The following is an 18,096-nucleotide window of genomic DNA, read 5'->3' as shown; positions in this document are numbered from 1 at the left end:
AATTCTGTATTTATCTGTGTGAGTCTTTGCTTAGTGTCTATTCCCCCATTTGTCCATAAGTTCCATGAAGTTCAGGGACTGGGCACCTTTTTGTTTTGGTTTTTGTTTATCCTATTATGTTTAGTGTGCTGCCTGACATATATCAGGTACTCATTAATTTTATAATAAATAATGACTAAGGAGCTTTTCCTTTCTCTCTTAAAGAAGCTCTCTGGATTATTTTTAGTAAAATATCCAGATTCTACTCAGAGCTTGCTAATTATGTGGTATCTTTTCCTTTGTATGTGTGTGTATTTTTGTCCTTGAATGTGAGAAATAGATGACAAGCTTAGTTCTCATTCTGTTTTGTATCATTTGGAATCTCTTCCACATGGAGGGTTCCCATTAACTTCAAAGGAAGCTCTGCACATGGAAAAGATACACAGGAAAAAAGTGAAAAAATTAGAGCCCTGATTTTCATCATGGTTAATGGCTTGGATCTCGTAGAGGTTTAGGTGAGTAAATTCTGAGAATAAACAGCTCATTCTTAGTGAATTCTTCAGAAATAGCTGTGCATGTGGCAGAAATAATACATAAGCAGGCAGTTGGGAAAATTCTGGGAAACAAGGAGAGGGGAAGAAATTCCTCAGGAGTAATTTTGAGAATCAAGATAATATAATAGCTTAGTGAGCCATAGGGGCATGAAAAACGTACTCATTATGTGAGCATGGGCTAATGTTCTGGAAGAGACTCGATGGAAAGGGTTTCAGGTGCTTTTATGGGACAAAATGAATGGAAGCTGATGGAGGCACCATAGAGGTAGTCCTTGTAGATTGGGGTGGTCCAAAATAAAGTGGGAAGGAGGCTCCTTGTGTTACTTGGTGAGGTTATTTTATGAAAAAATAACTTGGAGTTCTATTTAACCTATAAAATTTTATTTATGTGGTTAGGATTTAAACTTATACCAGTGTTTTTAGGTAAAGGTTGATTTTTACAGACAAACCAGAAAGTTATTATCTTTTTGGCAGCTGTATCTTCAAATAAAAAGGGGATTTGATATGAATATTAAGCGTCAGTTTCTTATTTTCAGTCAGTTTTTATTACACACTGTTAATATGTTTTCAGTCAATCAAATCAGCTCCTTATTTAAAATAGTCAAGCTTCTTTCATCATGATCATTTCCCACGTTATATTCCATAACTATTTCTTTTTCTGTTGTGCTGTGGAATTATTTCACTATCTGCCTCAGTTTTCCAACATGCTGTGTTCATTACACATTAAAGGGAATCTTAAGAAATTGCCTGTTCAAAGCAAGCAATAATGTGATGGCAATTTGCATTTTTAATACCATGAAAATTATAGGAAAATATGGAAAATATAGGAAAATTGAAGGAGGGAATAAATATAACTTTATATCTTGCCACTAATTTTCAATCACAGTTGACATTTTGGTGTATATTACAGTCTTTTTTCTATCCTTATATTAACACATATAACCAAAATAATACCATATTTAATAATACTAATACGTACTGATCTAAGTCCTTTACGTATATTAACTCATTTTTCACAACAGCTGTTACAGGTGTTATTATCCATGTTACGTATGAGGAAATTGAGGCAAAGAGACTTACCGAGTGTCATCCAGCTAGCAAGCGTTAGAACTAGGAGGCAGTCCCAGATGGTCTGATTCCAGAGTCCTGCCCAGTGTTAGCACTCCCTTGCAAAAATGTTATCTCACATCATAGCGTAGGTGTTTGTCCTCAGCTTAATTTAACATCAGATGAGTATATCATAATCTATTAACCAGTTTCCAGTTTGGCAGATAAGTTATTTCCAATTGCTTGCTGTTAAAAACAGTATGGCAGCCAACATCCTTGTATGTGTTGTGAATTAAGAGCTAGGGCTCTGAAGTCAGACCACCAGAGAGACTCTATTTTATTCAGGTGCTAAGGTGCTGAATCCTCTGAGTGTGCTCTGCACAGCAGAGCAAAATGTAAGAAAGCCTGTTAGCAGTGCAGAAGGAGCCTGACTGTAGTTCCTTTACCTGTCACATAGGGAAGTCCCCCCTCAAAGGATTACTATGTGGATTAAAAGAAATAATGTGCATGGAGCTCTTAGCACAACTCCTGGTACAGAGTAGTGTTAGTAAATGTTAGCTATTGTTATTTTTCTTGAATTCTTAGAAATGGAGTCAAACTGTATTCTTTGCCTATTTCAGATACTTACAAAACTTTGTGCTCTGATTTCCTAGAAAGTTAAATCCATGAAAGGAACATCCAAACATAAAAATGTCATTTAGGCAATTCATTTGTAGTAGTATTTTATAGAGTCTTAAGAACAAAACAAACAATATTTCATCAAATATTTGATTATTTTGTATCTTAGTTTGATTATTCTTTAAATCTCTTTAGATATGTTTTACCTTATTTGTTTTCACAGCTTCTTTATCCCAATCATAAGTTCATGGGATATGAAAATCTATTTTTCACATTATGTCAGCCCACTGTGCATACTTATGGTTGCTCTCATTTGTGATAAAATGAGCAGAGCACCCAGCACAGTGCCTGGTCCATCACAGGCATTCAGTACCTATTGGTTGGCTGACTTATCAAGTGTCTTAGGGGAGAAAAACCTTTGAACACTTTCCTGAATTAAAGTTATCTCTTAAAACTGCAGGCATGAACCCCTTTCTTCCTCAGAGTGTGTGCTGTCTGTGGGCAGGCTAGCTCCCAAGTTGAATAGGGGAGAGGATGGGGGAGGGAATGGCCCTGGACTACACTTCTCTATTTATCCTTCTAGATTTACTGGTCTGAGAAGTCACTTTCCTGTTCCACGAGTGGAATGAGTGAGGAAGCAACAGGAGGACCTCTTCTTCCCCCACCCCTTGACAGTATTCCTCAGCCTTCCTCCACTTTTTATTCCATTGAGTTTAATCATTAAGTTAGTGGTTAACTAGGGGTGCAGCTAGCCCGCTTTGGGGGAAGAGATTAACAGTCTATCCGTCCTGCTCCTACCGTCTAGAAGCCTCTCCTCCAAAGCTAATCATGGCTCCTTTGGGCATCCTGCTAGGACCACTAGTGGATAGAGGGCTCTCAAATGGGTGCGAATAGTGCATCGATAAAATTCACTCCAAGGCTGGTTTGTTCCCCAGTCATGTTTCCTCCCTATTTTATTTCCTGTTTCAAATTACAGGCAGCCATTTTGTTCCCCTAGCCTATCAGAGATTCTGCAATGATCACATGACATCATTAATATAGTCTAATACATTACACCCAGTAATAAAATGTCAAGACAATAGATGTGTCCTCAATGTGACTATGAACCCCCTCATACTATGGAATTCTCAGAAATTAAAGTCCAAAGATTACATTTCCAAAGGAATTTGCAATGTCTAAGATACTTGTGGAACATCAAATTAAAGTCCTCCCCCAATTCTTTCTGGGTTTCAGCCAAAGTAGTTCTCTTGCCCAGGTGGAGTTGGGGTTCTTTAAGCAGCTATATACCCTGAGCTGGCCTCCATAAGAATGGGTTGTTCCTTCTGGGCTTTGGAAGTTGAAATAATCTCTTGTGTTCCTTACTTCATGAATAAAGCAAAGAGTGGGACACAAAAGATAATACCAGCACCAGCTCCACAGCAACCAAATTTAATAAGACAAATAGACTCCCTAGTCTTTAGACTACACTATGTTCCCAGACCCTTTTCCTAGATATAGCCACCTACTATAGCAAACATTCAGAGGTATGAATGAGAGAGGGTAGACAGAGCCTGGTTTTAGCCCTACCTGGCTGTCAAGCAGTTTTTTCTAGTTTGTGAACCTCTCAATTTATTGGGGGAAATCTCTCCCTAAGAGGTTAATTTTGCCACTATGCACTTACCATAAAGGGGGAAAGCCATCCATCCATACAGTCTTGGAGAAAAACACCTGAAACATTGCTATTGCAAAGTTTAGGACTTTGCAGCCATGGCAGCCCCAGTCACCAGGTCTTGTCTGAGTTACCTTCCTCTCCTGTGCAGCATATTCAAAACCTTGTAACTTTTACTTCCCTTTTGCTTTTGTGTTTCTCTTTCTGTCTCTTGTTACATCATTTCTTCATCTAGAAGACTGAGCCTCCTAAGGAGACTTTCTCCTGCTTAAATAATCCAGAGAGAGTTTGAAAACATGTGCTGGGGTGGGAGGTGAGATTGACTCTTGAGTCTGTCAGTAAGCAACACAAGTTAAGTATAGCTCTACACAGTTCCCTTCTTGCCCCGATCCAGGGTAAAGTATGGCACTAAGGGCAGCTAATCTAACCCTTCCTACTTCCCACCTAATAAAATAAACCTAGAACCTCAGGAGTGCTATGTGATATACATATGGACCTCAGTTGCCTTACAGTTTAAACTAGTAAATCTAATTCTCCCTCCTGAGGCCTATCAGGCCTGTATTTAGAAAGACTTTTCTCCCTATAGTTGAATTCTTGCCCCAGGCACACCTGTTTAGGAAAATCTCTCCCAGCCAAATTCAAGGATAAGCAGCCTATTTCCTGTGGATGCCTGTGCTCTCAAAGGTAGGTCCCTCCCAACCAGCTCAGTGACCTGCCTGGCCTGTGCCCTTGCTGAGCCTTTGCAGCTCTGCAGATCCACCAATGTCAGCCCTGTGGTGTGTGAACTACCTTTATAGAAGCAGCTACTCACCTATGGTTAAAGCCTTTTGTAATCTACCAAGATCAAAATGTCAAATAGTCTGTGGTTACAAACTCCACACACAGCCTGCAACAGTTAAAAGCCAGCTGCAAACCTGAGAAAAACTTGTATGGTCTACCATAAATAAGGCCAAGGTCAAAATGCCCTGCTCACAAAGTTCAAGGCCCAAAGCTTTGGCCACATTAGAACTTTTCCACATGTACTGTTTTCTTCCCATAATTTTATTCCTTGTCTGTGTATTAATTTTATGATCCAGTGTGCTGGCCAGATGTTGAAGTCTGAATTTGTCCCTAACATATAGGTTTTGCCAAGCCTGAGAAGGCCTGACTTTTCATAGTATGGAGGACCTAACTAGAACATATACTCTCTAGAATAGGCTTGCGTTTAAGCGGAGAGGCTGAGCTACTCCACTCTCCCTATTCCACTTTCAAAGTATCTGTATCTGGCAAAAGAAGCTTGGGTGATATTTACAGCAATACATTTTAAAAAATGGTTTGCCTCAAGCCTTACAAATAAGACATGGCCTTTCAGCTCTCAAGGTCCCTTCCAGTCATATAATTATGCTCTTGTTCACTTGGACACTCAAAACAGAATTTGACATTCAAACACTAAGAGGCTGTAAATGGTTACCGTACTAAATGTTGATGGATTTATTTTGGGAATTTTAGATTTGAATATAAAATTAACATATCTTTCTCTATGAAGAGACTATAATCAATCACATTTGGCTTAATATTCTTTTCAAATTTTATTATTTAGTCTTTGCCTTCTCTTTCTCCCTACTTTCCTTTGTTTCGTTATATTAATTTCCCTTTAGTATTCTTTCTTTTTTGTTTTTAAAATATTCATTTATTTATTTATTTGGCCGTGCTGGTTCTTAGTTGTGTCACGCAGGATCTTTGTTGCTGCATGTGGGATGTTTGTTGTGGCATGTGGGGTCTTTAGTTGCGGCATGTGGGATCTAGTTCCCTGACCAGGGATCAAACCCTGGCCCTCTGCATTGGGAGCACAGAGTCTTAGCCACTGAACCACCAGGGAATTCCCCCCCCGCCTTTAGTTTTGTTATCTCTTGTGTTCTGATCATTTTTCCTTAATGCTTGCCTTTCTTATTTTGTTCCACTGTTTCTCCTTGATTTTGTGATTTCTCTCTCCTTCAATTCTTCTGTGAAAAAGTACCTTAGGAATTATTTTTTCTTAATTCTTATTTTGAGCTGTTTGTCATTGGGGAAAAAAGTCCATTTTTGGCAAATATGCTTCTTTTTTTTCCCCAGGAGGGGTTGGGATTGGACCAGAGCTTCTTAAACTTTTTTATGACAGCTACTTGCTGACAGCTTTCAGTGCTGAACACACTTCCATGGATTCCTATGAAGGAATCTAGGCCATGTGTACTCACAGCACGGCAGCTGTAATCCTCTTTTTCTCTCCAAGTGAGAAAGCCTATTGCAATTAAAATGACTAATGTCATAGAATGTAATAATCTCTTCTAATTACTTTTTATGTCAATTATTTGCAAATTTCATTTTAACTGTTACTAGTAGCTCATAATTTCCATATAGCTTAATTGACTATATTCGCTGGACTAAATGATATTTAATAAATATCTATTTTGGCTATAACGTTCAATACTTCTAGAAATAGTGGTGCATCTTTGAGAGGTGAATCCAGTGGTGCCAATAAGATCAGGCAATTTATTGGTCACATCCTCTTAAATTCCCCAAACTCTATTCTTGCCTTTATCTACATAGTAGCTGACTTTTTTTTTTTTTTTTTTTTTGCATTTTCTGCCTCTCTATTAGCCCCCTCCTGGCTCATTTCTCTGCCTTGCCTAGATTAAATGGATGATCACCCAAATTACTCTCTTGCCCCAAACCTTCAACATCTTTACACCCAGGTGCTTAGGTCACTTGGGTCCAGAGCCCTGGATCAGTTCCCACTTACCTTCTCTTTTTCTACGTCGAGTGTGCAGAATGTTAGAGACAATAATGCGACTATGTTGAGACAATAATGCAACTATGTTGATTGTGTCCCTGCAAGTTATGGTCTTCATTCTCAGCTTCCAGCCATTATTTTTAAGACCTTATGTTTTTAGAGCAGTTTTAGGTTTACGACAAAATTGAGAGGCAGGTACAGAGATTTTTCATCTTCCCGCTGCCCCCACACGTGCATAACCTCCCCTGTTGTCAACATCACTCACCAGAGTGGTACATTTTTTTTAAAACCAAAGATGAACCTACATTGACACAACATAATCACCAAAGTCCATAGTTTACCTTAGGGTTCACTCTTGGTATTGTACATTCTTTAGGTGGGAAAAAAGTATAATGTATACATATAATATCAGAGTATTTTCAGTGCCCTAAAAATCCTATATGCTCTGCCTACTTATCTCTCCCTTTCCCTACCCCACCCTTGACAACTACTGATCTAAAGTCTCCATGGTTTTGCCTTTTCCAGAATGTCATATAGTTGGAATCACACAGAATGTAGGCTTTTCAGATTGGCTTCTTTCACTTAGTGATATGCATTTAAGGTTCTACCATGTCTTTTTATGGCTTGATAGCTAATTTCTTTTTAGTGCTGCATAATATTCCATTATCTGGATGAACCGTGGTTTACTTATCCATTTCATCTACTGAAGGACATCTCAGTTGCTATCAAGTTTTGGAAATTATGAATGAAGCTGTTATAAACATGCATATATGTACCTAAGTTTTCAGCTCCTTTAGGTGAATACCAAGGATCGTGATTATGAATACCAAGGATCACATGGGAAGTGTACATTTAGTTTTGTAAGGAAACACCAAACTGTCTTCCAAAGTGTTTGTGCCATTTTGCATTCCCACCAGCAATGTATGTAAGTTCCTGTTGTTCTACATCCTCACCAGCATTTGGTGGTGTCAGTGTTTCAGATTTTGGCCATTCTAATAGGTGCGTAGTGGTATCTCATAGTTTTAGTTTTCATTTCCCTGATGACTTGTGATATTGAGCATCTTTTCATATGCTTATTTGCTATCTGTGTATCTTTGATGAGGTATGTTAAAGTCTTTGGCCCATTTTTTAATTGGGTTGTTTGTTTTCTCACTATTGAGTTTTAAGAGTTCTTTGTATGTTTTGGATAACAGTCCTTTATCAATTATGTCTTTTGCAAGTATTTTCCCTTAATCTGTGGCTTGTCTTCTAATTCTCTTGATACTGTCTCTTACAGAGCAGAAGTTTTTAATTTTAATGAAGTTCAGATTACTAATTATTTCTTTCATAGATTGTGTCTTTGGTATTGTATCTAGAGAGGCGTCATCATACCCAAAGTCATCTAGGTTTTCTCCTATATTATCTTCTAGGAGTTTTTAGTGTTGTGTTTTGTCAACCTTTTTTTTTTTTTTTTTTTAACTAATTCCAGTTATGTTGTCTCATTCAATTACTGATTGTCCCAGTGCTTAACACTATCCTCAAACCTTCTTTCCAACTTCTCAGCCTCACTCTCCTGCAGATAATTATCTATTCTCTTACCCAGTGAAATGGAAAGGTCAACTATAACCTTTCTAAACATTTTACCCTTTTCCATTCAGAGAACCTACATCTACCCTCATTCTTCCAACCTCCCAGGCTCACATTCCGGTTCAAAGACAGCCCTCTCCCTGTGCTCTTCATCTCATTCATTCCCATCTTCGTTGTCCTTGTATCATTTTTCTATATCACCAACCTCTTACTCTGTACTATTAGTTCTCCTCAAGCAATAAATATGCTCGATTCTTGACTATACTTAAAAAAAAAAAAAAATCCCCAATCCAAAAAACAACAGCAGCAGCAGCAGCAACAAAAGCAATGACAAAAGCACCTCTTTTGACCCTGTGTCTCTTCTGGTTTTAACTGGTTTTCATCCTCCTCTGGAAAGAGCTCTCTTTAGTCATTGTCTCCATTTTTCACTTCCCATTCACTTTTCAACCCAGTGAACTCTGACTTAGCCCACCACCTCACTTCAACTTGCATAGCTAAAGACACTATGATGTCTGCATTGCACTTTATATGTCCCTTTCTGTGCTGAATCTGACACTCCCAATGGCACATTCATTGAAATCCCCCTTGCCTTTGGCTTCCATAACCTCACTGCTCTTATTTTTCTGACATTCCTGACCACCTCTTAAAAGTCGGTATATTCCCCAGGATTTCCACTGTGAGTCCCTGCTATTTCACAGTTTTAACTGCCACCTATGTATATATGCTGATGACTTGCAAGTCTGAATGTCCAGTCCTAACATTTCCATTTTGCTTCAGAGGTCAGGTCTTGTCTATGTGTGTCTCCCACGGTTACCTCAGATTCAACATGGCCTTGGCTGAATTCATCATCAACTCCCCTACTTCTAAAACTTGGTTCTCTTTCTCTATTCCTTCTGATCTGGTAGCCCCATGAGTTTCAGAATCATTCTAGAACAGCACAATGTCCAATAAAAATATAATGTAAGCCACATGTGTAATATAAAAATTCTCTGGTAACCACATTAAAAAATAAAATGAGTCAAGGGAAATGAATATTAAGAATAGATTTTATTTAACCCAGTATATCTAAAATATTATCATTTTAACATGTGATACATTTTTAAACATTTAATGAGATATTTTACATTTCTTTTGTACCAAGTTTTCAAAATCCAGTGTGCATTTTACACTTACCACACATCAGAGTTTAAACTAGTTACTAGGGCTCAATAACCATATGTGGCTAGTGGCTACTGTACAATGCAGTTCTAGTCTTTACCTTCACTAATATCCCTTTCATCCAGTCATAAGTCCTATTGATTTTGTTTCCTAGGTGTTTCTCCAGTAGTTTTATTTATTTTCATGCTTTCTGCTCGTGGCTTTACTTCACATCTTGGTCATGTCTCACTTGGTTTATTGCAATAGCTTACATAACCTAGTTTGTCTCAGGGAGCATGCAAAATTCACTGGAATGCAGGAGGATATAGTAGAACATCTACATACATATTTTTATCTAGAAAATAAGGAAACAGTTAAGATTTATTAGTATTGAATATATATATATATATATATATATGCCAGTGCCCTTGCTTTGTATCACAGAGAAGTCAATAATAAAGTTATAAATGTAACAAATAAAATACATTTCCCTCACAAAATAAAAAAGTTAAAATATTTATTTCATCTTCATATAATACTTTAGAATTTCTTTGAGTATTTCTATAGATGTACACAGTTTAGTAATACATTGGTAATATCTACTTAATAAATTTACATGTGTACTTGAAATTTATTTTGGTACTGCCAAATTTTATCGCTAAAATTGGTGGTCTATTGAACTGGATCGACTCTGGCTTTACTCTGCTTGCCTCTCCAGCCTCAATTTCTTCATCCCACCTCACATTTTCTGCATGAAGTGGCTCTTTCGTATTTTGTTCTTGTTTGTCCTTCTTCATGGAAAACAAATAAATAGGCAAACAAACTACTTCCTGACCTAACTCTAATTCTCTTCCAGGCTCTTTCAAGTTATCATGTCTCCAAGGAAAGCCTATTAACATTACCTAAGTTGTGTCCAGTCCTCCTTCTCTTGCTAAGGATACATCTCTTACTACACTGTTATGTTGAAATTATCTCCTTATGGGTCTTCATTCCCTATAAATCTAAAATTCTTGAGGACAGGGGTGTGGCATCATCATGCTTTTTCATCTTGACATATGATAAGTTCTTAACAAATGTTTGTTGAACTAAATTCATGGCTCTCCTTGATGAAGCCAGCCTGTTCTATCAATGGGTGAAATAGTGATTTTCTTATTGCAATTTGTGGAATATCTGGAAGACATCCTCTTTGTCCAAAGATGCCTGATAAAATGAAATAGTAAATACACTTTCATTAAGTACTATAATTAATATGCTATTTGTAAGCCCTGGTACTGTGGGTAACAATCTTATTGGGAAATAACCAGTTCCTTCTTACTAAAAAATTAAATGAGATTATTTGCTCTAAGGCGAATGAAGTTTTGATTGTATGTATACATGCAATGGCTTTCAGACTTCAGTATGAATAAGAATCACTTTGGGACATGTTAAAATGTAGATTCCTGGGTTTCATATGTACATATTCTGATTCATTTGGACTTATAGGTATCCCAAGAATCTGTACTGTTAGAAAGCATCCCAGTGGTTATTTATTATAACCATTTTATTTTATTAGCTGGTAGATACCATTCTTTGAGAAGTATTGTTTCCTTCTTTCTGAAGCAGAGGGTTAAGAAGGAGTTAAGTTTGAACAATGGAGAGAACTGCCTTAATCTGGGCCTGAATGGGTTTCTACCTGGGGGGTCTGTAAAAGTTAAAGAGTTAAAAAGGAAAATGGGCAACGCTGGGAGATACTGAAACAGGGAATCGGGTGACAGAGACTGGGACTGTGGAAAGAGGCTTGGAAGATCAATAATGACCTTGGCTTATTTCACAATTTTCCCTAGGATTGACTTTCTTCAACTAGAAAGCTGAAAAATAATATATAAATATAAAAATATAAACATAAAATCTGATTATTATTAGGTTATTTTCATTTTCCTTTAGGAAGTGACACTCAGTCATTCAATAAGTAATTAAAAAAATATTTCAGGATGTTTAAGATAATGGACATTGTAGGTATAGGGTGATTTTTGACATTTAGAACAATATCATACAATTCCATATATATTTCATTTCTATGACAACAAAAATTATCTAGCATAGAGGAGATGGTAAACTATGCCATATAGAAAACAGAATTTAACTTTATAAAAACTGTGAGAAAAAATAGATTTTCACTTAAATGCCATTTATAGGTAATTTCTATCCAAGTTGTTAATGTTTAAAAATTTAAATGCTGTTTAAATATTTTTATGAAGACTATGTATTTCTTAGCTTGGCACATAACAACCAGAGGTAGATGGATAAACCTAGACCATTAAAAACCAACAAACTTTTAATTTTAGCTTATTGTTTCAGCTTTCCCCCCCATTCAGCTTATTGAGAGAGCTGTTCACAAGGAACTAATTGGTTGGCTTGTTTTTTCTTTTCACCATTCAGTGGCCAGTCTCTGGTAGAAATCCTAATGAGATGCAAACCAGGCAAACAAATGGGCCAGTGGGCTGGAAGGGGATAAGAGACAGTGGGCATGGAGAGTCTATTGTTGTTTGTCCAGTCAACTAAATATCTTTTAATTGTAGCAGCCGTGCCATAAATAGGCCTGGCACAAGCCTATTAGTCTGCCTTATTTTATTCCTGTTTCAGTCTCTCTGCTTCCACCATCCATACAAGTCTGCGATTTTGATTTTTGTTCATTTGATGGGAGAGACTTCCCTCTGGTTACCTGTGCTTTTGGAAGATATATTAGTTTGGATTTTTTTTAAAAAATAAATTTATTTATTTATTTTTGGCTGCATTTGGTCTTTGTTGCTGCACATGGGCTTTCTTTTTAGTTGCAGCGAGCGGGGGCTACTCTTCGTTGCAGTGTGCAGGCCTCTCATTAAGGTGGCTTCTCTTATTGTGGAGCACGGGCTCTAGGTGCGCAGACTTCAGTAGTTGTGGCACGTGGGCTCAGTAGTTGTGGCTCTCCAGCTCTAGAGTGCAGGCTCAGTAGTTGTGGTACATGGACTTAGCTGCTCCGTGACATGTGCGATCTTCCCGGACCAGGGCTTGAACCTGTGTCCCCTGCATTGGCAGGCAGATTCTTAACCACTGTGCTACCAGGGAAGCATGAAGTTATATTATTCTGAGTAGTTTAATAGAAGGTGAGCTTTGAGGGAACAATGCTATTCTTATTGTAACTTGTATCTTATTTTTAACTTAGTGCAAACCTGCGTTCCCCATGGGCTCATGTTAAACTAAACGTCTCTGCCGATCTGTGCTCTCTTGAAGGTGATTCGCAAGGGATGGCTAACCATCAGCAACATTGGCATCATGAAAGGAGGCTCTAAGGGATACTGGTTCGTCCTCACTGCTGAAAGCTTATCCTGGTACAAAGATGATGAGGTGAGCCACAGAAGTGAGAGAATTTTTAAAATTAAAATGTTTCTATTTCAAATTAATTGATAGTATTGTGATATACAATTTTAAGACACCAGTGGTTTTCTTTCAGTAAGACTTAGCTTGGGATGTTTGAAGAAGCACTGTTTTTTCCTCATAGATTTTAAATTTTACTATAGTCCCCTCAAATATCTTTTATTTCTTTAATGTAGTCACATTTGTTTCCCTGAAGAAATGGAGTTAGCGATCAGTAGTTGAAAACTTCCTTCTTTGTAATAATGGCAAGGTAGTGATATAGTGAAAGCGATTTTCATTAAATAATGTGTTGAAAATACTCAAGGTAATAGAGCATCGTAAGAGCAAAGTTAATAGCAGTGATGCAGAGTTAATAAAGCATTTTGGAATTGTTGCTGTGACATCTGTCTCAAATGATAGGCTTTTGAAAATGTCCAAATCACTGGTCTTCAAGTGAGTACTAGATAATTGTTTATACAGATTTTTTTCTTTGAGAATTTGATATCTATGTAAAAGCATGAATTATGATAATTATGGTGTTCTGGTTCATGTTAGATGTTAATAATATTGGGCCTGTGACTTATTACTCATTTAAGTCTGATAGAAATGCACACACACAAAAATCAGTCTTACAGAGCCATTAAAGTGCTATAAAGTGATACTGGTAAATTTGGGAAGGCATGGATGGAAATTAAGCAGTGATTTGGAAATTTTAATAGCGCTGGTCTGACTTGAGAAATTTTGGGGGCTTATAATGCAGCATGCAAACATTGGATAAGAATACTCTGTGATAGCAAAACTATATACAGGTGAGATTGTGTCAGTTGTATTTGGTTATAAAAGGCACGTATTTCAGAGTTAAAAGTCCTTCCACTCTTGGCTTGATATCTTCTGAAAGCACTGCAAGGTGCTTTTGTAAATTGTTGGAGGAAAAACTTCATGTCCTATGTAGTTCTTTCTTTTTCCTAAGTGCTTTGTACAAAGAGTGTGTTTAATAAATATCAGATGGTCAGTTGATGGCCACTAAATTTTCTGCAGTAAAGGAAATCAAATCTTATAGAAAGGTCCAAAGAAAATTTCTACTCAAAAGCTTTATTTCAAATTTTTGTCACATATTTTAATGACTTTAGTCAAATGTGGAATTGGTTGTTGTGAGTCTGAGGATTAGCATTAGTTTCTTTCCTGTGCTGGCTGCTTAGATATCTCTCTCATTCTGTGGATGCTCCAGTGTTTAAAGGCAACAGCCTCAGGAGCTCTGAGATGCCTTTCTAGATATAAACATCAGTAATTACATAATCTTCTTTTGTGTTCAGTTGCCCTACTAGATCTTGTCTTAGATACAAGTATTTGTTTACAAATGTTCACAAGTAGATGATCACTTATGTACATTTAAATACATATTTGTCTATGGGCCATTCTCAGTTATTCTAGGCAAAGCAAAAGATTTTGCTGAGGAATCATGTTAGTAATAGCTAGTGTTTTATATTTATTAATTAAGTCATTTAATCCATATTACAACCATAAGGATAGGTACTATTATTATCCCCATTTTTCAGGTGAGTGAATGAAGAAAAAACACAACCTTTTGAAAAGTCATTTCTATAGGACTCAGTTTTCCTTATGGTAGAACACTTGGTGTTGGTGAGGATAACTAACTTGCCAAGGTCTCATAGCTACTTGGTAGCAAAGCAGAAATTTGAACACACGCTGTCTGGCTCCAGACCTTATGACTTCAACCACAAATGGAGGCAAGAATCTCCGAGGTGCTGGTGTTTTCCAAGTCAGCCTCATCCCACAGAGGATTTATTAAGAGGAGTTCCAGGCATCCCAGCATTGACCTCTCCCTGAGTGTTAGTATCAGGGGCCCTTAAGACTCTGGGATTAGCCACTGCTGTTGGAATATGGCTTTAGGGTTTCTGAAACAAGCCTGTTGGAAGGCACATGATGCTCCCTGTAGGGAAGGAAGAGGCTTTGAGAGCTTGGTGAGCTCATTCATGGTCACCAGTCAGCCCCTTCTCTCTGCTATAAATTCAGAATAAATTTTTACAAAATCTCTGCTGCTGAAGCTCCCTCATGAGCATTTGGTTACCATAGATAGAAAATACATGTGTGCAGTTATAATATTAACCGAGTGCCAGAGAACATTTTGTTAAAGGTATGTGTGTGGAAGGTGACGGGCTGTGTGTGTGTTTTGGGTGGGAAGGGGAGGTCATAATGACCCTTAAAATAGATTGGACTGATTTAGATGAAGAAAGTTTAGAAAAGGGTTGTTTTCTTAGTTTAGATCATTTTAAGAAAGAGAAAACGACAGATGAGGATGCTGCTCTATGGAGCTAACAAGTAGACTAACAATACAATATCGGATAGTAAGTGCCCTGAAGAAAATAGGTCAGTGAGCTAAAAACTGATGCGGGAGGAACCTTTAGATTGAGTGTTTGCGAAGAAGTAACATTGGAGCAGAGACTGGAATGACAACTGTGTAGAAGATTATTTTGAAGAACATTCCTGGGTGGGAGTGGGCAGGAAGCTTACGGCTGAGATGGAGGAGGAGGAGGAGAGAGAAGTAGGAAATATAGAATCAGAGGTACCTTGTCAGGCCCCACCCAATGATTTGGATTTTATTCCAAGGATAATTGAAAACCATTGGCCTGTGTCAACAGGATGTGACCTGATTGGATTTACGTTTTAGAAGGATCAGTCTGGCTGCTGGGTTGGGCATGATTTGTGGGATGGAATGTGTGTGTGGATGGAGTTGGGGTGGCAAGAATAGAAGAAGGGAGACCAGCGAGGAGACTGTATCAGTGGTTCAGGCAAGAGAAGATGGTGGCTTGTACTGGCTGGAGAGGAGAGCTCAAGTTCAGGGTAAAGCAAACTGATGGGCCACATACAGCTACACTGTAGTCATTAGCTACTGTTTCTCATGAAAAACTCTGCTCAAGAAACCAGATAGGAAATTTTCCAAATAGTAATGCCTGACTCATGACCCCTGTCTTCAAAGTATGTGTCAGTGGGGCAGAGCCTTTTCTCCCTGAAGCCATCCTCATTCATCCCCACCTTACCACCCCTTGGTAACCACCGCTCTGGTTCACCATCCTGCTCCATTTCTATTGCCAGCACTTCCTACCACCACAGACCACCTCTGAGCCTGCTGGCAGGGCAGAAGGGAGGGGTCAGCACTGTTCCTTGCTCTTTACCAGTATTCAGTTAATAGTTATTAGCGTCTGCTGGGAGCCAAAGCTGGAAGGGAGAGTATGGGGAAAGAAGGTCCGAAGAAATGTCAGGAGGGTGGGGCTTAGAGGTAGTGATTGATCTCTGGCCTCTTGAATTTGTACCCTGAATACCCATCCTTTATTAGCAGTGTTTTAAATGATGCTTAGATTTCATACATGCCTTGCTGTCATAGTTTAACTATGCTTCTGGATATGGATTAAAGATGCTTCTGTGGGCAACCTTGAAAACCCCAAATTTACAATTTTCCTTTGTGAAAATAAGCATGAGTTCTTACCCAACTTTTGGAGTCAGTTTGTTGGTAAGTTGAGTGCTTGTACTTTGTTCCCATGGTATCTGTCACGTCAGCATCTACACACTTTGGAAATCCTGTTACATGGCAATTTATCTCTCTTAGTCAAGCAAGTGTGACACCATAAATATTATTAAGTTAGTTATAGATTTATCATTTATTTAATAATTTTTATTCAGATTTTCATAGAGAATTGTTATTTGTTTCTATGTTCTTTCATCTTCCTGCTTTCTTGTGTAATTAGACTCGTATGTTTTTATTATAATCTAATTGGCTGTTGAATAAATAGCATATTATGGCATATGAATATATATGGTTTTATTTAACTTTTGACAGGTTTTGTAATAAATATAAATGACTTATGAAATGTATTTGTGATTAAAGAACAATGGTTCAAACTGTTTTCAGGATGCGATTAATTGAACAAAAGACCCTGTAGACCATATGCTTGGTGCAATGAAAAGGGTGAGGTGCTGGAGGATGTGAATTTGCTATGACTAACTGCCAGTGTTGGAACAAGTCAGACTCCTCTGAGCCTCGGTTTTAGCTTATCAAATGAGGACTGTTGCTGACCAAATCACCTCAAAGGGAGTTTGTAGGACTCTAAGAAATCGTATATTAACAAGTGCATTTATAATCTTTTAGGCATCACAATTATATATTTATTCTTGTCACCTCAAGTAATACTATGCCCTCCTACAATAATGTCATTCTTTCACCCACATGTCTTCTAATTTCCAATTTGGTCATTTCATTTTGTGAGATAGGTTGTATGGGACCTGGGATTTTTCAGCAGAGAATGGTAAGATTCAGACAGTAAAATGGAACTCAGATCCTATTCTTTCAGTGGGACTTTTCCATGCTGCCTCCTCACCAGCCTATGGGTTAGAGATGATAATATCCAACTATGTGATTTCCTATCCAAACTGGCAGAGGCAATAGCATGATAACCCTGTGTAATAATTTTAACCTAGAGTTGGCATGATAGTAATAGTAGGTCCCCAGCATTTTTCCTGCTTTCTCCCCATCCTTAATATAACTGTCCTCCCTAGCTTTAAATCTTAGATGGGTTCGTGAACACACTCAGACATCTGTGGACCTCATGTTTTGAACCATTATTCTACATTACAGTAATGTTATTCGTAATGTTACTGACAGATGATCTTAATAGGAAGGTTTCCACCTGTGTCCCAGGCAGTGTTATTTCCATGTGTTATCTTCAGAGAATCTATATAATACAAAGTGGTTATGGAAAACATAATTAATCTATGTACTTGACTATATGTTATCCTTTAGCATTACTCAAAAATTGGGGCTTTCTGCAACACGAAAAGAAATAGACCATCTTGTACATGGTTAGATAGTTTATAACTAATCACCAAGGGGATTTACCCAAACCTGGCTATCCTTCCAAATCATACTCCAATACCCCAGACTCTGAAATTCTGTACAAAAGTGGCTCTGAATGCATTTCTAGGGGTTACATAGACCTCTTCCTGGGTCCATCCTCTCCAGAGCATTCTGTCATTGTGCATACCCCAAGTCAAGGGGGAGCTGTTTATGGGGGTGAGGACAGAGCTTGGACATGTGGGATTCTGTGTCCACATATACCCCTTGGGATCTTGGATGAATGATACTCAGCTCCTTTGATTTCTATCAAAATAATAATATAAAGATATTTGTAGTACTTATATTTACTGAGGATTTGAGGAAGCAATACAGCAATTCAAACAACCTCAAATAGCATATTAGATAACCCTCTGCACGGCGGTTTTTAACTAGTGGGCACTGGGTCTGTCACTGGCAGCTCTAGCCTTGTGCTGGCCCAGCCCAAGGAAAGTACATTGGCTTCTCTCTTTCTCTTCCCCTTCACATCTCTCTCCTCAGTGCTGTCAGTCTGGATTGC

General features: G+C 38.0%; 1 protein-coding gene across 5 annotated transcripts in view; it reads left to right on the top strand.

The window, feature by feature from the left end:
- The window catches only part of DNM3 (dynamin 3), a 579,215-nt gene that overhangs the window by 284,620 nt on the left and 276,499 nt on the right, over window positions 1-18,096 (top strand). For all 5 annotated transcript variants that reach the window (XM_067031599.1, XM_067031590.1, XM_067031586.1 and 2 more), the window contains one exon: window positions 12,548-12,661. In XM_067031599.1, coding sequence (XP_066887700.1) covers window positions 12,548-12,661 — 114 coding nt within the window. The remainder of the gene's footprint in view (window positions 1-12,547; window positions 12,662-18,096) is intronic.

The sequence above is a fragment of the Kogia breviceps genome, chromosome 1 (genome assembly GCF_026419965.1).
Source record: "Kogia breviceps isolate mKogBre1 chromosome 1, mKogBre1 haplotype 1, whole genome shotgun sequence".
Lineage (NCBI taxonomy): Eukaryota > Metazoa > Chordata > Mammalia > Artiodactyla > Physeteridae > Kogia > Kogia breviceps.
This window is presented reverse-complemented; position numbering and strand designations above follow the sequence as displayed.